Genomic DNA, 21,317 nt, shown 5'->3' with positions numbered 1-21,317 from the left:
CTGGAGGTTGCAGTAACAGCGGTTAGAGTATCTGGGTTTAAAAAAGGTTTGGACAAGTTCCTGGAGGAAAAGTCCATAGCCTGCTTTTGAGTCAGACATAGGGAAGTCACTGCTTGCCCTGGGATTGGTAGCATAGAATGTTGCTATTATTTGGGTTTCTGCAAGGTACTTGTGACCTGGAATGGCCACTGGTGGAAACAGGATACTGGGCTAGATGGACAACTGGTCTGACCCAGTATGGCTATTCTTATGTTCTTATGGAAAGCCAGATAGTTCAGATCTCTCACTGAACTCCTTGAGTCCTTCTATGACATTCACTGTGAAAAGCATACTTTAAGACAAAATATTGTTCGGTGGATTTCCAGACATATCCAGAACCACTCAATTTCGTAGGAAAAGGGTTTTGTCTTTGAAAAGTCAAGCATTTGCACTAGGGGCCAGTTTTTATTTACGGTTCCCATGTACGTCTCTTACTACCTATAAAGATTCTAGCTATGTCTTTTCAGACCTGGAACATGAAGACATTTTTTTCATACTAAAATGTCTGTGAGTTCTTGATAGAGTGAGATTTTGAATGGCGTTTAATGGTTTAACCAAAAATTGATTAGGTTTGGGACCTAGTGTTTCCTATTTTCTTTTTTTTTTTTCTGTCTCCATGATGTAGGCTACGGTTGAACTTTGCTTCTTTTTCAAAGTCTCTTTTGATGTTCTTTTTGGATTGTTTTCTAAATTTCTCTCTGTACAGTAATGTAATTAATACAGTCAAAAATAATTTAAAAGATAATAAATAATAAGAAGAAGTGATGTTTTGCTCAATATTCCACTCTCCAGGTCAGTCTGAGAGCACAACTCGCCCAGGTCCTGGTATGCTGAGCTACCCACCAACTAACGAAGAAAGAATAAGGACAGGATAATGAGAAATCCAGATGTCCTTGAGGACCTCAGTGCTGGGATGCTTGTCCCCTGTCCAAATCCAGGTTTACCTGCAGCCCTGGGCTCAGAACATGCATGTCACTGGTGGCTTTCCTTCTGCTCAATCTTCTCTTGACCTTGTCCAAACTCACTGACTGAGCATAACCTGAGGAATGGAGAAAGGGAAAAGGTCTGGGTTAGTTAATTGAAGTATACTAGAAAGGTCTGTGTGTGGTGGTGGTGGTGGTGGGGAACTAGTATTTCCATTGCTAATTCCTTCGAGTACTTTTCTAACAGGTTAGATTGGGCGTTAAGGCTTCTTATAAAGACACTTTGGTGCCTCAAGTCATCTTTATATAACAGTCTCACAAAAGCTGCACAATTACAGTTAAAATGCCCCTGTGGACATTTAAACCTGCTCAGGAGCAGGTGTAAATGTGCGTAGGCGAAGTATGCATGTAGGTGTGTATTTTAGAAACTATGGGCCAGATTTTGTAAATGGCGTCTGCAATCTAGGCGTGCCCGAAAAAAGTGTGGCTAGACAATGTGTTGGGCTAGGCTGGGATCTAGCCCTAATTAGAGACTGGACTTGTGCTGGATGAAAGCCTATGAAGTAACAGAGGCAGAGGAGTGGCCTAGTGGTTAGGGTGGTGGACTTTGGTTCTGAGGAACTGAGTTCAATTCCCACTTCAGGGCACAGGCAGCTCCCTGTGACTCTAGGCAAGTCACTTAACCCTCCATAGCCACATTGAGCCTGCCATGAGTGGGAAAGCACAGGGTACAAATGTAACAAAAAAAAAATACAAATAATACAATATTTTCCCTTTTCTTGCAAACCCTGTGTGTCTGACTGCGTTTGTGTCCGATCCAACCACACCCATGACCACATTACCACACTCCCTTTGAATTTAAATAAAGATGGTTCTATTCAAAAATAAAGTAGAAAAGAGTTTCATTAAAAAAGAAAAAGGCCTGAGATAAGAAAAGCTGAATCGCTAAAAACATCAAGATGTATTTTGAAGGAGGCAGTAATGTCAGGAGAGCTGCTTGGGACGATCACAGAGCATAAGTGAGCATATAATGAATTACCCCCCCCCCCCCCCCCCCCCCCGTCTATAATCCTAGCACCTCATTTCTGGGCTGAAATGAAAAAAATATGAGCATTTGCGCCTGTGTGTGAAGGGGGTTATACACGTGGCCAGAGCATGGGTGGGTCCCACATTTGGTCATAGAATTTATGGCGCTCAAATGCAACATTTAAGTGCCGCCTGAATATTGGGCTGGCACCTGCATAACTGCCCTCTACAACAATTCTTGCTCCTTCCCTCCCCCCTCCGCCAGCCCGCAGCCAGAAAACACTCCCCTCCCCCGAAAGGCCTCCCCCCAACCCCCTACCTGTCCAGGTAGGTCACGGCAGCCATTTTGCTAGGCGCCAGCCACACGGGATAGGAATGAGTGGGGTCCTGATCCCAATGACTCCTACAAGACCACCAGAGAGAGAGGTAAGCCCAGAGGGACCTATCTGGATGGCTTGAGGGGGAGGAAGGACTGCTTTCTGGCCACAACCTGGGGAAGGAGTGATGGAAGAAGAGGGCTTTGTTATGAGGGGGCAGAAGGGGGCTCAAATTTGTTTTAACAAGTCTTGTGGGTGCTGGCTGATATTCAGCCGGGGCCTGCATAACAGTCTTATGCAGGCTCCAACTGAATATCAACCAGACCCACATAAGCTTTGGCAGCTTGCCCACCCACATTTAGTCCCCAATATTCGGTGCCGGTGACCAGATATCGCCCAACACTGAATATTGGTGGCTAATTCAGCTGGCGAGTGCCCAGTTGCCATTATAGAATTCATGCTCAGCACGTTTGAATTTTTAAGGCCCAAATTTGGAAACCTTTATAGAACTGACCCCTAACTGTTTAGCCAAGTAGAGTGCTTTTTCTGTGTGGTAGGCCTTCCACCAAGACCATTTTTAAGTCCTATCTTTTCAATGTCCTTGACCAGTGTCTACGCCTTTCCCCACATCCAGAGCATAACAATCATGTATCACATAAGGACGTGACCTACCCAGGGCAAAGATGGGACTTACTAGAAGAGACACCTGCTGTGGGATCCCTTGCTGGTGCAATCTGATTTCTCAGTTCATCTGCAAAGTCAATCCTGAAATGAAAAGTCACAGCACTTCAGTTTAAGGATGCCTCTACCTGGCATTATCATGGAGATGAAACACCTGAGATCGGTGACGCTCTATTGGCTTGAAACACAACCATAGTAGCTTAGCAACCCTAGGAGATGACATAAGTTTAGACATACTTGAGACTCTCCTCCCATGCAGAAAGCCTTCTTTTGACCTCATCATGTGTGGACATGGATAAGTAGGAAGAGGATTAGCATTTGAGGGAATATTAGGAAATACTGGGTTTTACAGGTACTGGTGGCTGTAGAGTCATTTGCCAGAGAAAAGAATGGAAAGAAACACAACGTTTGCATTCAAACAAAGGATGGATATGAGACAAACCACTCACAGCCCTCTCCAAATCTTCCTTCCCAATTCTCCCATTGTTGTGTCAAACACATATGCAGCAAGCAAGGGTAATTCTATAAAGGGGCACCTAGGTTTAGGTGCCAAGAAGGTGCCTATTTGAAGCCTGCTTTTTATTATAGAAATATTAGCAAAACAGGTCAAATACGTACCTATATTTTAACACTTACACTAGCCATAGAGCTGGTATAAATGCTTACACGTAGATTGTTAAAGGAAGAACATAGATTACAGTACTTTAGAAACTACAAGCAGGAATGTACAGCCCGTCAACGTTCTGCTCATGTGAATGCCCACCTGCAAAATATGCGCCATTGAACATTGATGGGTACTGACAGAACCGTGCTTAGCCACTACCTAAATCTAGTTACTCCCACACTGTCTCTCACAACAACACATTTGCACAGCACAATCACACAAGTACAGCTACATTACACCGTCACAGATGCATACATTCTCTCCTACATGCATGGACAACACAATTACACGCACATGTATACTGTACACGCTTACTTGACGTGGAGGCATATTTTCAAAGCATGTAGACTTACAAAGTTCCATAGCAACCTATGGAAGTTTGTAAGTCTAAGTATTTTGAAAATGAGCCCCCCCATCATCCACACTTCTACACACAACCTAGCACACACACATGTGTGTCTACCTTGATATGCTGGTGTTGTTGTTGGCATTATTCACGTTTGTATTTTCTTCCGGGGGAAAGAACTCAACGTTAGGCAGGAAGACGGGGGAGTCCAGGTCCTCACTTCCAGCCTCTGAGAACCGCAGGGGTCTTTGGCTGGTGATGTGGTGTTGCAAGGGGGTGTGATGCTCCAGCGGAAAGTTGTCTATCTGGCCAAACAAGCCACCCGTCCTCTGAAACAAAGACAAACCGTGTTGAAGGTGGCCATGATTCCTTTCTGATGATTCCACCGCATCTGCCTTCAATGTACCAATGTACCAGCTGCCATGATTTTACTACACTGACCTTCAGTGTAAAGATTAGACTGCAGAATGAGGGTTGGATTCCTACAGGTCAATATTCAACAGCAGTTATCAGTTTTTTTTAGCCATACTGGCTGGTGTTTAAAAAAGCCACACTGACCACTGCAGCTTAATATTGTCTCAATAGTCACTGCTGACACTGGGGGAGGCTCTGCATTTTTGCAGGTGCTGTCATTCCAGTCCTGACATATGAACATAAGATATGCCAAACTGGGTTCGACCCAGCATCCTGTATCTGACAGTGGTCAATCTGGGTCTCTAGGAAATACCTGGTAGATCCCAAAGATTAAAACATCATCATATTTGATATAAAGTTATGGACAGCATGTTGGACATTTAAAAGGACAGTGAACGAGTAATACTGCTCCACTTGTTGGAATAAGAAGTAGAGGAGAAAGGGGTCATTGTCTCTTTAAGAAATGTGTAAATTTATGGCAATTTGTCAACAGCATTAGCAAGGAGTATGCATGTGTGTGAGTGATTGGAATCGGGTGGGGGGTTTTTTTTTTGGAATACTGGGGGTACTTTGGGGTTGTATGTAGTATATTGTTTATATCTATATATTAAAGAAACTGAAGATTTATTCAATGGAGTATTGATTTAACAACAGTGAGTACAGTAGGGATTGGTTAAGAGATTGTACTTTGTTTCAAGGTTTCCCTTTATTGGTTAATATAGATCCCAAAGAATAGACAGTTGCCACCCAGGCAGATCGTTAACTGTGCACCTCCCCCCCAGGTGAAGCATTGTCTGTCTCCCCTTGGTGCAGCACGACACCCCCCTGGATGCAGTGTCCCCCCTGGCGCATCACCTCTAAGTCGTCGCCTCCCCCCAGGTGCATTCTTACCTGCTAGGTGTAGGAAGCAGCCGCGTAGCTGTCGACTTCCGCTGGTTCCCTGCTCCCTCTGCCCCGGAACAAGAAGTAATAGCAGAGGAAGCAGGGAACCAGCGGAGTCGACAGCCGCGCGGCTGCTCCCTGCACCCCTCCTGTAGCGTGTACCTGGGGTGGACTGCCCCCACTGCCCTGCCCTTGGTACGCCACTGGGAATAGATCCATTCCCTGCAGCTCCGTCTCAAAAGTGAATGGTAACGTTTCACGATCTATTGGGGTAACAGTTGTTTCTGGACATCTCCTTTTGGAATTTGTCCAAATGGCTTTAAAGTCTGGTCTTGTTCGATGCCATGATCACATCATCTGGAAACCAATTCCACGACCTGATTGTGTGTTCAATCAAAACCATTCTCCCCTCCCCTCCCCCCCAAATCTGTTATTAGTTTCACGGAGAGTCCTGTCACAGTTTGAAGGCATAAATAGCCATTCTCTATTCACTTGTCTGGCTGAACTTATGATTTCATAAACCTCAACCATGCTGCCTCTCAGTTATCTCTTCTTCAATCTGAAGATCCCTAATCTGTTTAGTCTCTCTTCATGAGGGAGTGTCCCATCTCTTTAATCAATTTGTCACCCTTCTTTCAACCTTTTCTAGTTGCACCAGTGGTGTGCTGGAGCGGGCTCTCACGGGCTCGCGAGAGCCGTTTGTTAAGTTTTTAAGAATTTTGGGAGCCGGTTGTTAAAGTAGGCCTCCCCATGGCTACTTTAACAACTGACTCCCAAAATGTGGGCTTGGGCCCCCTCCTGAATTCTCTTTTACTTAGCTGGCAGTGATGCTGGCCCCACCAGCCAAGTAAATAGACTGCTGCTGCTCCCTGCTCCTTGTTTCTGACTCTGAGCATCAGGCTGGGACTTTTCATGCAAGCGCAAGAAGGTTCCATCATGCTGCTCAGAGCCAGAAACAAGCAGCAGAGAATGGTGGCAGTCCATTTATTGGCTGGTGGGGCTCGGCAAAGGTATGCCTAGCGTGCCTGCACAAGGGAGGGGAGAGAGAGGCATGTATTCCCCCCCCCCAAAAAAAAATTTCAAGTCCGGCTATGCCCGGAGAGAGAGCCCGTTGTTAAAAATTTACCAGCACACCCCTGAGTTGCACTATATCCTTTTCGAGATGGGATGCCCAGAACTACACAGTATCCAAACTGCAGTCGCATTATGGATCTAGGTGGAAAACAAAACAGCAGATCAATATAACATCCAAAAATTTTATTAATGATACCAGAATAATGCCCTATGGGCTGTTTCTTTCTTGTATGAACAATTATTCCTATTGGAAGTTTTCCATTTTAGCACCTGAAGCAGCCCTTTTGGGCGAAACACGGCCTGTGTCGGGCATTATTCTGGTACCATTAATAAAATCTTTGGATATCATATCGATCTGCTGTTTTGTTTTCCACGTTGGAATTTGCAGATCGTTTGCCTTGTTGTTTTTTGGGACCCACATTATGGATCTATACAGAGGCAAGGAAGTACAGGGGATGGGGTACTGTTCTGCAGGAGGCGCCGTCTTTCCACCGCTGACACTGTGGGATGATCCTCGGGGAGGCGCTGTCCTGCAGGAGGTACTGTTACCCCAGTACCGACACTGCAGAGCAGTATCAGCAGAGCTACTGCTGCCGAAAGTACTGTCTTGCAGAAGGTATACTGAGGTCCGATCTACTTATCTTTTCCTTTTTCAGTGCAATGTTTCCAGCAAGCTGTCCAGAGCCAGAGAGTACATTCTGGGTGTATGAACAGGAGATGGACTTTGCAGATGTGTTCAATTCTGGTCGCCGCATCTCAAGAAAGATATAGTAGAATTGGAAAAGGTGCAGCGAAGGGCGACTAAAATGATAGCGGGGTTGGGACGACTTCCCTATGAAGAAAGACTAAGGAGGCTAGGGCTATTCAGCTTGGAGAAGAGATGGCTGAGGGGAGACATGATAGAGGTATATAAAATAATGAGTGGAGTGGAACAGGTGGATGTGAAGCGTCTGTTCACGCTTTCCAAAAATACTAGGACTAGGGGGCATGCGATTAAACTACAGTGTAGTAAATTTAAAACAAATCGGAGAAAATGTTTCTTCACCCAATGTGTAATTAAACTCTGGAATTCATTGCCGGAAAATGTGGTGAAGGCGGTTAGCTTAGCAGAGTTTAAAAAGAGGTTGGACGGTTTCCTAAAGGACAAGTCCATAAACCGCTACTAAACGGACTTGGAAAAAATCCAAAATCCCAGGAATAACATGTATAGAATGTTTGTACGTTTGGGAAGCTTGCCAGGTGCCCTTGGCCTGGATTGGCCGCTGTCGTGGACAAGATGCTGGGCTCGATGGACCCTTGGTCTTTTCCCAGTATGGCATTACTTATGTACTTAAGTACTTATTTCATCTAGAATCAACAATTCAGCAATACAGCTTCACACTCAGGTTTCCATACTCACACGATAGATTGCTTCCTCTGCGGCTGCCTGCATGGCTTTCTCCAGCTCCTCCTCTGCTGTCAGGTCTCCGGAGATTGCCCGATGGATCTCTGGGGCTGCTTCTTCTTCAATGCTCCGTAGACCGGCCTGAATAGTCAAGTATCGTGGGCATAGCATTAATAGTGCACAGTGGTTCACGTGTACCACCAACTTAAAAAAAAAGAGCATCTCATAATTCTTATATTTCAGTTACATGGCAGCACCACCAACTCTGGTGTATTTCTGTCTTGGCCTTTTATCTCTCGTCCTTTTTCGCCTTTCTCCATAAATCTGTTAGCGTGAGGAATTGTTGTCTGGATTATGCATAAATTGCATTAATTTTGTATGATAGTTTTATTTTCATTTTTTATTTAGTTGTAGTTTTCTATATTTTACTTATTATTTAATACAGACCCCTGAGGAAGGCTTTTGCAGCCGAAACACGGCCCGTGTTGGGTCAAGATTGCTTACGCATTTTATGTATCTTGGAGAATAAAGTTTTTTTTTTGAAACATTGGACTTCCTGGATTTATCCTTGGCTGCCATTTGGGAACTACATGGTTGGCGTCTTCCACCCTTAAGCAGTCACCCTACGCCCTTGTCAAATACAGGCCCTTATTTTACAAGTCCTATTCATGATTTACACAGCATTTAAATGTTTAATAAACATGGGGGGAGGGGGTCCATGGGTGTGGACTGTGTGCAGAGAGGCAGATTTGTGTGTATGATAAAAGGCCATGGAAATATGAGTGTGTAATTTATGACTCTCAAAAATTAATGTAAGTTGCTTTTAGATTCATATCAGGCCAGGCTGATTCAGGACGGGATGCCACACGCTGACTTAACACTGTAAGACAGGAAGAGACGAAAGGGCTGTTTGTGATTAGAAGGTGGGGGGAAGGGCATGAGTTCATGAGATATGAGGGCCTCTTGACGTATATGATTAGGTCTATCTAGTCTAAAAAATGGATTTTATTTTATTTTAGTGGTACATTTTTTAAACTGCTATGACCTGTCAAAGCTCAGCAGTGTATCAAGTTTTAAAAAACATAAACTGGCCGATATTCAAAACTATTTAAGCAGCAGGGAACGGCTCCTGACTGGTTAAACAGTGTTTTAGCGCCTAACTGCGGATATTCAGTGGGAGATAACTGTTTTTCTCTGCTGAATACTTGCACTTAGTGGCCATATCACACGACGTAGCCAGTTAGGCAAGGAAATTCAGCACCAAACCAGCTATGCTTAGTGGTTAAAATGAGTCACATATATAGCAGGCCTATTTTTAACCGCTAACCACCAGATTCTATATATCGCGCCTAGTATTCCACGCCAAAATCCAAGCGTGGAACACATGTAACATAATTGGCTTAACAAGCATTTAACAAACAATAATGAGCACTAATTGGCAATAATTAGAACCAGGGGTGGACTGGCCATTCAAGCAACCGGGCAGTGCCCGAGGACCCAGAGGCTCTGCCCAGATGCCCGCCACACACTACAGCCCTCCCCGGTCCTATCTTTAAAGGTGAGCCGCTGGTGATCTAGTGGCCTCTGTGGGGGGAGCATGTTCTCTCCTGCCTGTTGTGCTGCCGCTATTCCCTCTGCCCAGCACTGCCGTACTTTAAAAATGGCGACCGAGACTCCCTGTAGAAGTCTTGCGAGACTATCGAGACCCGTGAGACTATCGCAGGAAGTCTCGGCTGCCATTTTGAAAACACGATGGTGCCGGCAGGCGGGGGATAGCGGCTGCTCAGTGCGCAGGAAAGGACATGCTCCCCCCCCCCCCCGCAGAAACCACTAGACCACCAGGGCTCTTCAGGTAGGACCGGGGCAGCGGGGACGTCGGCTGCAGCGATAGGGGGGCAACAGCGTGGTGGTAGGGGGGTGTTGGGCAGTGGTTGAGTGGGGGGCCCAGATCACCCTCAGTGCCCAGGGGCCCAGACCACTCTCAGTCCGTCCCTGATTAGAACTTACACGCATAGCTCGCTAAGCATATTCTGTAACACACAGCACCTAAATTCTAATACGTGGAGCCAAAAAGAGGCATAGTTACAAGCGGGAATGGGCGTTTCATGGGTGTTCCAAAATTTACGCGTACTGTTACAGAATATGCCCATCTGTGCCTAAATCTATGTGCCGGTATTTACACCATGTTTTTCTTGGTGTAAATGGATGCACATAGTTCTAGGTGCTGGGATATCAACTGCGCCGCTTATAGAATACCAGGCGTAGTTGATATCCCAGGCGGAGTTTTCAGGCGCCATATATAGAATCCAGCCCTAAACACTTAACCAGTTAGTGCTGAATATCGGCTTAAACAGTTAAGTTGCTGCAGTCAAAAATGAAACCGGATATTCAATGCTGGTCACTGGATATGACCCGGCATTGAATATCTGGTCTGACTACCGGTGGTGTCAGGCAGTCACCACGCAGCCTGACACTGACTGAATATTGGGGGGAAATATGCCTTTTAAAAGTGTGTGTGTGTGCGTGTGCGTGTTTTTGAGAGAGAACATGAGGGAATAAAGTTGTGAACGAGAGGGAAATCAGATTCAGTCGGGGATAAAGGAGGATGAGGTCTACGGGAGATTTTTCCACTTGCCTGGATTTCGACTGCATTCTTTTTGGGCCGGTAGCAGCCATAGTACTCTTCCTGGCGCTTCTTGAACTTTCTGAAATGCTCCTGGATGAGGAAGGTGGCGTAAAACTTGCCTACAGTCACTTCGTCATCTAGGCAATAAAACAGCATGCGGGTATTAGACTGCCAGCCCTCGGCACCCGAGTGTGATTTCAAGTATTTAAACAGGTAGCTTGGTGCTTTCTAGAATCTAAAATCTGCACAGGAGTCAAAGAGAAATCAACAGAATTCATCTAATCAGGACACTCTATATTACGGACATCATATTAGAGAAGAGAGAAATGCTGGCAACAGAGAATCTGCGTATTACCTGTATTTCTTTTTACTTTTCATACCTTTATGTTCTGATTGGGTTCTATACTGTCCTCAGCTCACAAAATCTATTACACCAAGCCCTAAGTAGAATGTGTTTTGTTGTAGATTTAGGAGGTCATTTTATGAAGTCTTTTCCACATGAAAAGCTTGTGCACATGGAAAACAGATCATGTAAAACTATGCAGTGATATGCTCACCAGGAGCGTAGCTACAGGGGGCCACGGGGGCCTGGGCCCCTGCAAATTTCAACCGGGCCCCTGGTTTGGCTGGCGGGGGTCCCCAACCCCGCCAGCCGAAGCCTTCTTCAGCACCTCCGGCGCAGCCACATTCGCTGCCCTGCTTTTCTTTCTTCTTGCTCCTCCTGTGCACGCTGATGCTCCTTTACGTGAAACTGAGAAGGAGATTCAGCGTGCACAGAAGAAGCAAGAAGAAAGAAGAGCAGGGCAGCGAACGCGGCTGCGCTGGAGACCAGCGCTGAAGAAGGCTTCAGCTGGCAGGGGTTGGGGTCCCCCGCCAGCAAAGGTATTTGTTTGTGAGGGGAAGCGGCAAGGAGGCAAGGCGAGGCTGTGGGGGGGGGGGGGGGGGGCGAGGAGGTGAGGCATGGTGGTGGTGGTGGGCAGCGGGACGGCACTCAAAATGTGCCCCCAACCTTGGGCTCTGGCTCCCTCCCACCGTGAGGACTGGCTACGCCCCTGATGCTCACACGTAAATATACATATCCAGTCCCTCTGCTCAGTGTGTGGCAGCAACTAAGAAAGCAAATAGAATGTTAAGTATTATTAGGAAAGGAAAGGAACGGAACACAAAAATGAGGATGTTATAATGCCTTTGTATTGCTCCATGGTGTGACCGGTCCTCAAAACTGTGTGCAATTCTAGTCACAACATCTCACAAAAAGATATAGTGGAATTAGAAAAGGTACAGAGAAGGGCGACGAAAATGATCATCGGGATGGGATGACTTCCCTATGAGGAAAGGCTAAAGCAGCTAGGGCACTTCAGCTTGGAGAAAAGATGACTGAGGGGAGATATGGTAGAGATATATAAAATAAGGAGTGGAGTGGAACAGGTAGACATGAATCACTTGTTTACTCTTTCCAAAAATACTAGGACTAGGGAGCATGCAATGAAGCCACAAAGTAGTAAATTTAAAACAAACTGGAGAAAATATTTCTTCACTCAATGTGTAATTAAACTCTGGAATTCGTTGCCAGAGAATGTGGTAAAAGCAGTTAGCTTAGCGGGGTTTTAAAAAGGTTTAGATAGCTTCCTAAAAGAAAAGTCCACAAGCCATTGTTAAGATGGACTTGGGAAAATCCACTGGTTATTTCTAGGATAAGCAGCATAAATTGTATTGTACTGTTTTGGGATCTTGCCAGGTACTTGTGATCTGAATTGGCCACTGTTAAAAACAGGATGCTGGCCTTGATGGACTTTTGGTCTGTCCTAGTATGGCAACACTTATGTGCTTATGTTCCAGGGATATAAACACATGTACGTATTTACATCTTCTGTAGAGTAGATGTAAATTTGTGCATGAGAATTTGCGTTATACTGGATGTTATTCCTGGAGTCTATTTTATAAAACCACACAGGACATAAGTTACCTTTATAAGGTGAGCATAAAATAGACACATTTTTGAGTAGTGTTATAGGTGCTCTGTTATAAAATTACCCCCCTTAGTTACTACACAAAGAAAAACACATAACAAAACTCACAATGGGGTTGATATTCAAAGCGATTTAACCGGCCACAAACAGCTGCTGCCTGGTTAAATAACTTGCTTGGGCAAAACCAGTCATTTTCAGCAGCACTAACCAGGTTATTCCAGGTGAGGAGTCAGCATTTGGCTAGTTAGGTGTCAATATTCAGCACAGTGGTGTAGCTAGTTGGGCTCATGGGGGCCTGGGCCCACCAAAATTTGCTCTGGGCCCCTGGTTTGGTTGGTGGGGGTCTCCAACCCCCGCTAGTTGAAGCCTTCATCCAGGGCTGGTCTCCGGTGCTGGCGGCGCCGAAGACTAGCACTGGACAAAGGCTTCAGCTGGCAGGGGTTGGGGACCCTCATTAGCCAAGGTATTTGCGGTGGTGGTGCTTCAGCTGGCGGGGGTTGGGGACCTCCACCAGCCAAGATATATACTATGGCAGCAGTGGGTGAGGAGCGGCAGGGCAGCGAGGCAGTGAGGTGGTGGTGGGGGGCAGCAGACCAAAATGTGTCCCCTGACCTTGGGCTCTGGCCCCCTCCCACCTTGAGGTCTGGCTACGCCCCTGATTCAGCACTTGACCGGTCAAGGTCACCACATAAACAGCACCGTATAAAAAGTCAGTTCTATCTTTATGTGGTGTCCCATAGCCAGTTAAGTGCTGAATATTGTACATAATCGGCTATGATGTAGCTCGATCCAGGGCTTAATTTGTGGACAAAAAGGAAGTGGAACTGTGGGGCTGGGGAGGAATCAGCTGAGCCAGGGACAGGAGCAACAGGAGAAGAAAGGCTGGATTATGGAGTAGAGTGACTGTTTTCTGCTCTGCTCCAGGCTCACTCCCAGTCCCTTTCCTGCAGGCTGCCTGGAAGGGAGAGACTTGAGCAGAGCAACCCTGCAGCTCTAAAGTCTGAAAGAGGAGGTGGAACTGCGTTCCATGCCGATATCCCAGAAAGTAAGCCTTGGTTGGCTCCTTAAACCTGGAAATTCAGTACCATCAAAACACTGAGTGCTTGACTGGAGGACTGACCTTCAGTGAATACTCACCTCCAATTGGAGGAATGACTTGGTCTAGAAGCTTCATGCTGGTTCTCTTCCAGATCTTCTTGATAATGGCTCTCAGCTCCTCATTGGCCTCTTCAAAATTACCTGCAGATGCACAAAAATAAGAGCAATGACTCAAGAATCAGGTCTGCTCTCAGTCTGTGGAAAGGCAGCACGACATGACAGATTTTTGACCTTTTTAAGACCTATTTCTGGGGGAACATTCATGGCAACCACATGCCAAGGAATTATGGATACCTAATCACTCCTTTTTAAATACTATCCAAATATTATAGATTGATAGTCACCATGGAACATCAAGGGCCAGCACAATTGCTCAAAGCAGTAGAGTACCAAGGGTGGGGCGGTGGGGGTGCAGTCCGCCCAGGGTGCAGGCTGCAAGGGGATGCGCAGAGCAGGCACATGGCTGTCGGCTCTGCCGGTCCTCTGCCCCCTTAGTTTGTAGGTGCCAAAGATAGGCCTGCTATTTACGTGGTCCAATATGGCCGCTTAACTTAGCAGACGAAGCGCTGAATATTCATGGCTACCTGGCTATATCGCATGATAGCCGGTTATCTGCTAAGCAGTGACCACGAATATTCAGCTAGAGACAGCGGATAGCGGTTAAGTGCTAATTAACCGGCCAGGAGCCATTCCTAGATGGTTAAATAGCGCTGAATATCAGACGGTTTGTCTTTCTAGAAGAAACAGCAAAACTGGAGGACGAAAGTGAAACCTTCCTGATACAACTAATATAACAACAAGAACAAAGAAACACCCAACTGAATCAGTGCTGCAGGCAGTGGCGTACCAAGGGGGGGCGGGGGCGGTCCGCCCTGGGTGCACGCCGCTGGGGGGGTGCCGTGCGCCTGTTGGCAGAGTCCGCTCGTTCCCTCCCTGCTGCTCCCTCTGCACGGAACAGGTTACTTCCTGTTCCAGGGCAAAGGGAGCAGCAGGGAGGGAACGAGCGGACTTGGCCAACAGGCGTGCGGCACCCCCCCAGCAGGTAAAAATGCACCCAGGAGGGGAGGGTGTAATTTCGCCGGTGGGGGGGGGGTGTAATTTCGCCGGTGGTGGGCCGTGCTGCACCCGGGGGGGGGGGGGGGGCATTGGCTGCAGGTCTAACTTTTGAACGGTAATAGCAATGGGATTTGATACACTGCCTTTCTGTGACTGTGGTACAATCAAAGCAGTTTACATATATTATATGCCAATACTTTGTTTCATGAACACATATCAGGTATCACATGCTCTTCACAGATATCCACAAAGATCCAGCTGAATAGCCAAAGTAAATGTGTTGGACTTTTGTGGATATGTGTGAAGAGCATTTGATACCTGAAGTGTGTTCCTGGTATATGAATCCAACATATATTTAAACTGAAGATATACTTATTTGATACTTTGTTTCATGCCACATTTCTGAATTTTACAATGTCTTCACAGCAGTTAAAAACATTGATTGATACATCATTACTAATCCTAAAAACATGCTCCTGATGGAGAACATGAAGAAACTCACATGGAAATGAAAGGTAAAGAGGTCCATGGACAAGCACCCACAGGAAGGGGAAAAGCCAGGAGACAGAGGCCACACTTTACATCTTACGATCTCCAGAAAGAAGCTTTCTTTGGCATGATGCAAGTACAGTATTAGCAGTAAATTTGAGAGACTGAGATCCTGCCCTGGCTTAGGAATGAAGTTCAATGCTATCATGGTATGCACAAAATTAACCCATTTGGAGAAAAAAGTCAGGAGGTCAGGGACTATGGTAAAACACTCATAGGGAGATGGAAAGCCAGGAGTTCAGGGACCCTTCAGCGAGCTCTCACCTTCAGTCTTGATCTTGAGAGCGGTTCGGACGAGGGCAAAAAGGGTTGCATTGAAGGTGACCGTGCCGTCACTGTTCAGGGGCATGTTCATGTTGACCAGACGCTGCAAAACACCAAGCGAAACCATGAGATCTGAGGACACAGACCGAATACTTATAATATTCCTGCCATTCTATATATGCTAAAAAAACAAAACAGCCAGATCCCCTCAGCCGAAGATTCAACCATGGCGATCAGTGTTTGCTTTAAACTCCAGCTGCTGTGGTGAAATTATACCAGATATTTAGCACCAATATCTAAGTACCAGCCAGCCAGCGTTGAACACCCAGGTGTAATAAGTAGAGCCGCGGTTATGTGCAAATAACAGTGAAATTCAGCATCATTTTTGCTGCTCAAAATGATTTGGATAGTTATCTTGATAACAGTGCTGAATATTGCCAGTCTCGCACAACCCCTTTATTACGGATTTGGGAAAAGGGTAAAAGCCCTCTTTAAGCAGGGAATAATGCTGCTTCATGCCTGAAAGAGCAATGGTGAGATTGATGACCTGCAGCTGAGTTGCTCTTTTAGAAATAAGAGAGTCTCAGAGACAAAATGATACAAATGTCATTATTGACTGTAGGTTAATTATGGAGGAACAAATTAATCACTTAACAAAAGAATGTTTCTGGGTGATGCGGAAATTAAAAAGAAGCAGTTTAAATTACTTGTTCAGTCACTTGTCCTGAGTAAATTAGATTTTGTAACATAGTTTATCTGGGGGTGTCGAAAAGCTTCTTGAAGCGGAAGCAAACTATACAAAATACTGCGATCCATTTGATTTTTTTCTTTGAATATTTCTGCTCATATTACTCCATTTTATTTATCTCTTCGTTGGCTTCCAGTAGAAGCCCATATTGGACCAGATTCTATATATAACGCCGTAAAAATCAGTGCCGAAAAAAATACACCTAGGGGTATTCTATAAACTAAGCCTAAAATTAGGCGTGGTTTATAGAATACACCTAACGCCCATCCAAATGACTAAATATAGTTGCAGGTATTTATGCCAAGTAAAAATTGGGGCCCTGATTACTAAGGTGCGCTAGCATTTTTAACACATGCTAAAAATTAGTATGTGCTAACCGTGTACATGCCCATAGGAATTTGATGGACGTCTACATGGTTAACATGCGCTAAAAACGCTAACGTGCCTCTAGCGCAGCTTAGTAAACAGGGTCCTTTGCGTAAATGCTGGCAACTAAGGGGTCCTTTTACCAAGCTGCAGGAAAAAGGGGCCCTGCGCTAGCAGCAGGGGCCGTTTTTCCCGCGTGCCAGTGCCCTTTTTACCACAGTGGGTAAAAAGACCCCAGGCACACATGGTCATGTGGTAACAGCATTCTTACCACATGGCCATGTGACGGGGAGCCCTTACCACCACCCACTGAGGCCGCGTGCGGTGATGCCCGATTACCGCTGGCTTACTGCCGTACAAGCCATTTCCAGGGGTTTTCTTTTGCCCCAGAAATGGAGCACGCTCAGGGTGGGACTGCCACTGGCGGCAGCGTTGGACCGGCTGTAGTCCCGGAAGAGCGAGCAGTAAGCCCGCGTTGGGCTTACCACTGCTCTGCAAAAGGGCCCCTAAGCTAGGAGCGGAGCGGGTGCATTCTATATCAGCATGCATACATTTAGAAACTTCCATGACCCGCCCATTCCACACCCATGGCCATGCCCATTTTTCGGTTCTGCATCTTAGAATTTACACATAGAACTTTACAGAATACGCTTAACAAGTTCTACGCGTAAATTCTAATTAATGACACTTAGTATGAATAATTGCCTGTGAAGTGGCAATTACCAGCGTTGACTGGCTTGTTAAGATAATTAAGTTGTGTGCGCAAATCAGAATATGACTTGATTTGCGCGCACAACTCTGGTCGCGCTATATAGAATCTGGGGAATTATATTTAAACTTGACAGTTTAGTATTTAAGATATTATTTCTTTATTTATTTATAACATTTGTATCCCACATTTTCCCACCTATTTGCAGGCTCAATGTGGCTTACATAATTCTATAAGTGGTGATTACCATTTCCGGAGAGGAGAAATACATAGTTGAGGAAGATTATATAGATTCATTCCTGGATATATGTAGGCCTTCATGGCTAAGGACCCATCTTACATGTCATTTTAATCTATTAGCATTTCCTAGCCCAAGATCCTTCTGTAACACTAAATGTCTATTTCTAATGTATTTCCACTATTCATGATGTATTGTAAGCCACATTGAGCCTGCAAAGACGTGGGAAAATGTGGGATACAAGTGTTATAAATAAATAAATAAATATACGATATTGGAAATTATTTCATACAGTATTTTTGTTATCAAGCAGCAACTCTTTGGTTGTCATTTCCAGGGAATATTAGATCTTTATTTAGCTTTAATCTTTTTAAAAAGATAATTCTAACCTTTTTATTTCAGAAGTATGTATTGGGTATTATTGATAATAATTTTTAGTGATCCGCTTAGAACTAAATCTCGTAAAACACAGAATATAAGAATTGTAACTGTAATATAACAAGTGTCCAATTGGCTGCTGCCTCCATTCATTATGATATACTGGGGGAAAAAAAGAGGGTGAAACAAGGGGTAACTGGCAACACAGGAAACAGAAGTGGGGAATAGAGAAAAAGCCCAACCCAACTTGGGCTCCCAGTCAGAACCATCTCAGAACAGAAAAGAATTTGGAAATTAATCAATGTGAATGGCAGGGTTTGGGCACATTAGAGACCTCCCAACACTGAGGAGAGAAGGTTAGATGCGGAGGGGGGGTGTGAGAGAGAGAAGAGGTGTAGGAATGGAGGGGTATAGAAGAGATGGTCACTGCTATGGCCATACAAGGCAACCAAAGAGAGGGTAAAATAGCATACAAGCAGAAAAAAAAGCAACACTGGGCCTTCAGGATGGAGATAAATGCAGTTCTTTTTATTCGGAAAATGACCCGATACGGGCCGTGTTTCAGCGTATAAACGCCTGCCTCAGGGGTCTAAATTATAACATATAGATAAAAATCATAGACTATTATTAATCAAAACTGACATTACATATATATATAAAAAAATGTCTCTTGAAACTATATATAAAATAAACATTTGTAAAAATTAAATGTCAGTTTCGCAAAACAAGGAAAATGTTTGGACAAATGAGGACCAAATGATTTGGGAGAAAAGTATACCAATCAAACTCAAAAGACACTACCATATAGAGTGATTAAAAGAATAAAATAGTATAATACAGAGGGGGCCAATAGCTATATCAAAGAAAAGTAAATAAAACAATCTTACCAAAAAGTCCTTATGGATATAATCACAGAACGTTGGAAAAAACCAAACAGTCAGGGTATATTGCCTAGTATAAAAAAGGGGGAAGGAGGGAAAGATTTAAGAAAAAATTGTGTTGCTATGGCCATGTCATCTTTACCTTGCAAGCTACTCGATGTGGGCAAAACTTTCCAAAACCAAGAGGTGGCTGGATACGCCGCAGCAAGGTCACCACATCCAGATGTTTGATTCTACCCCTGCAGGCATTAATAGACAAATACTTTACAAATGTGCCTGAAAAGCAAAAGACTCAGATCTCAAGGCTTACTTTATAGCAAAGAAGTAGTGGACACCACAAGAGTCAGACAAGAAATACATGAAATATTCAAATGGCATTCAATAACCCCATGGTTCAGAGGCAGTGCTGTCTGTTAGTGTGGAAGAAGCTGTGATACAGTTCTCAGACCTTCTCCTGAGGAGGCAGCACTCAGGGGTCCTGGAAGGGAACTCTGTTGTTGTACATAAGCACATAAGCACCGCCATACTGGGAAAAGACCAAGGGTCCATCAAGCCCAGCATCCTGTCTCCGACAGCGGCCAATCCAGGCTTCAAGAACCCGGCAACCCCCCCTCCCCCCCCAAAAAAAGATTTTTAATAATGTTCAATAGACTTTTCACTCAAGAATCTGTCCAAACCCCCTTAAGCTCCGTAAGGCTGCTACTACATTCTCCGGCAACGAGAATGCACAGCTCAATTGCACCCTTTGTGGGGCTGTGTCCTTTGGGTGAAGAGTTGCCACTGTGACACCAGGCTGGACAAGAAAGGTGAAGGGAAAAGGCTTTAGAAAGGCAGAACTCTGGTGTCCTTCACAATAGATTCATGGCTACATATTGTCAGAAAAAGGCAAACAGTAGAGTCCCAGTATGGTTAAAAGTCAAGGAACACAGAGGAAGTTAGTTGGTCAAAACAAAAAACAAACAAACACACTTTGAATGCATGGCTGGGTGATGATCCAAGGATACATTCCAATCGATTCGGCCCCAAATAGTGCCCAAATACATTATTTGTATTCGGCCGAGTAGTGATTTAAATTTGAATACGAATAATCTGGGGCCCTACTGTGCTAAATCCTACTGAAATAAACACTGGATTTCTGATTTCATGTTGCTTTTTAAAAATTATTTATTATGGTAAAGCTCAATGCACATTATTTGTATTCGGCCAAATAATATTTTTCATTATTCGTATTCGACTGAATAGTAAAATATGTAATTTTGTACAGCTCAACTGCAGATTAGCATTTATGGCTTCTGGGGAAGACCACGAGAGGAAGGAGATCCTGGTAAGACTCTCAGTAACTGTTGAGTGATGGCCAAGAAGCTGCTATGGAGCAAGTTCCGGAGGGTTTCATATCCTATTGTCTTAGCCAATGCATGTCAATGGTGCACAATGACTGTATTGGGTATTGGTTGGGAAACAACTATGCAGATAGCTCTGGATTTGCAGAGTCAAGTTTCAGGTGGAACACAAACTCCTGTGTGAACAGAACTTCTCACTTACTTGGCTTCTGGGTCATATTCTGCCCAAATCCTTTTGAATTCATCCAGGTGATGTGGGCCCAAAATAGACCAGTCACGGGTCAAATAGTCAAAGTTGTCCATGATTACAGCCACAAACAGGTTAATAATCTAAAAATGGTAGAGACATGAAATGCATCCCTTTCCCAACTGAGCATGGGATCGTAACACAGCATAGTGCATGAGAACAAGCAAAAGACAACACACAGTGGCAGAGACCATGTGACAGAGGATCTGGTAACACATTAACCTGCTGGACTCAAAATGGAAGTAAAGAAGCAGTTTCATGTTAAGTAAATTATGTGTGGACAATTATATTTACCTGTGTCTTTCGCTGGACAAGGGGATCTACAGGTCTAGCACTAGAATATATCCTTCTCAGTGCACACATATGAGGTCTTAGAAAGTATAGTGTTAGACAGGCACACGAAAATAAGTGGAGCCTAGAGAGCTGCAGGTATAATAAAACCAAGATCATAAGAAAAGGTTTTGAGCTCTGTCTGTAGTTGTTTCAGAGCTGAAGGTTGGTGCCCTTGGGTTCTAAGAAGGAGTGTTTACAAGTGAGAATCTTGGTGAGATTCCTATTGAGGTAAGTACCTCTCATACTCGTTCTATTGGGAATTATCCCAATCATTGGAATTGGTAGGTTTCAGAATATCTATAAGTGTTACCCAGAAGAGAGGTCATCTTTCTCCCAAAAGTGAAACATCAATGCAAGTTCAGAGGGGAGGCAGAAGAGTGAGAAGGATCTCATTCGAGCCCAGGGGAAATGATCTTGTCCATTCAAAGACATCATGGAGAGGAGAAGCATCAGGACAAACCAGGTACAATTTAGAGAATTCAAAATACCTAGAAAGTTTTTGGAGTAATCTTTAACTACAATTTACTAAGTTCCAGGAGGGAGATTTTAGACCAGGTCTGGATATCTGACAACCTTATCTTGGTACATTATGAGATCCGCAGTACTGATTTCAATCGGTAAAATCAGGGACTATACATCCCACAGTGAATTGGAAATGTAAATTCGAAAGACAGGCCAAAACGTCTCCCTCCTTGAACCAGGCAACTTGGCAACACAGTAATCTGATGTAGGTGTGTCTTTATTGATAAAACCACAAAACAGTG

The 21,317-nt window shown here is 44.6% G+C and overlaps 1 protein-coding gene across 1 annotated transcript in view; it reads right to left on the bottom strand.

The window, feature by feature from the left end:
• The window catches only part of CACNA1S (calcium voltage-gated channel subunit alpha1 S), a 125,889-nt gene that overhangs the window by 5,131 nt on the left and 99,441 nt on the right, over positions 1–21,317 (bottom strand). Inside the window, exons 34-42 of the mRNA XM_030220411.1 lie at positions 20,176–20,303; positions 18,776–18,872; positions 15,314–15,416; positions 13,484–13,585; positions 10,386–10,513; positions 7,766–7,891; positions 4,114–4,325; positions 3,000–3,070; positions 984–1,078 (exon numbers count right to left, since the gene is read on the bottom strand). Of these exons, the coding sequence (XP_030076271.1) occupies positions 984–1,078; positions 3,000–3,070; positions 4,114–4,325; positions 7,766–7,891; positions 10,386–10,513; positions 13,484–13,585; positions 15,314–15,416; positions 18,776–18,872; positions 20,176–20,303 (1,062 nt within the window). The remainder of the gene's footprint in view (positions 1–983; positions 1,079–2,999; positions 3,071–4,113; positions 4,326–7,765; positions 7,892–10,385; positions 10,514–13,483; positions 13,586–15,313; positions 15,417–18,775; positions 18,873–20,175; positions 20,304–21,317) is intronic.

This window comes from Microcaecilia unicolor, chromosome 12 (assembly GCF_901765095.1).
Source record: "Microcaecilia unicolor chromosome 12, aMicUni1.1, whole genome shotgun sequence".
Classification (NCBI taxonomy): Eukaryota; Metazoa; Chordata; class Amphibia; order Gymnophiona; family Siphonopidae; genus Microcaecilia; species Microcaecilia unicolor.
This window is presented reverse-complemented; position numbering and strand designations above follow the sequence as displayed.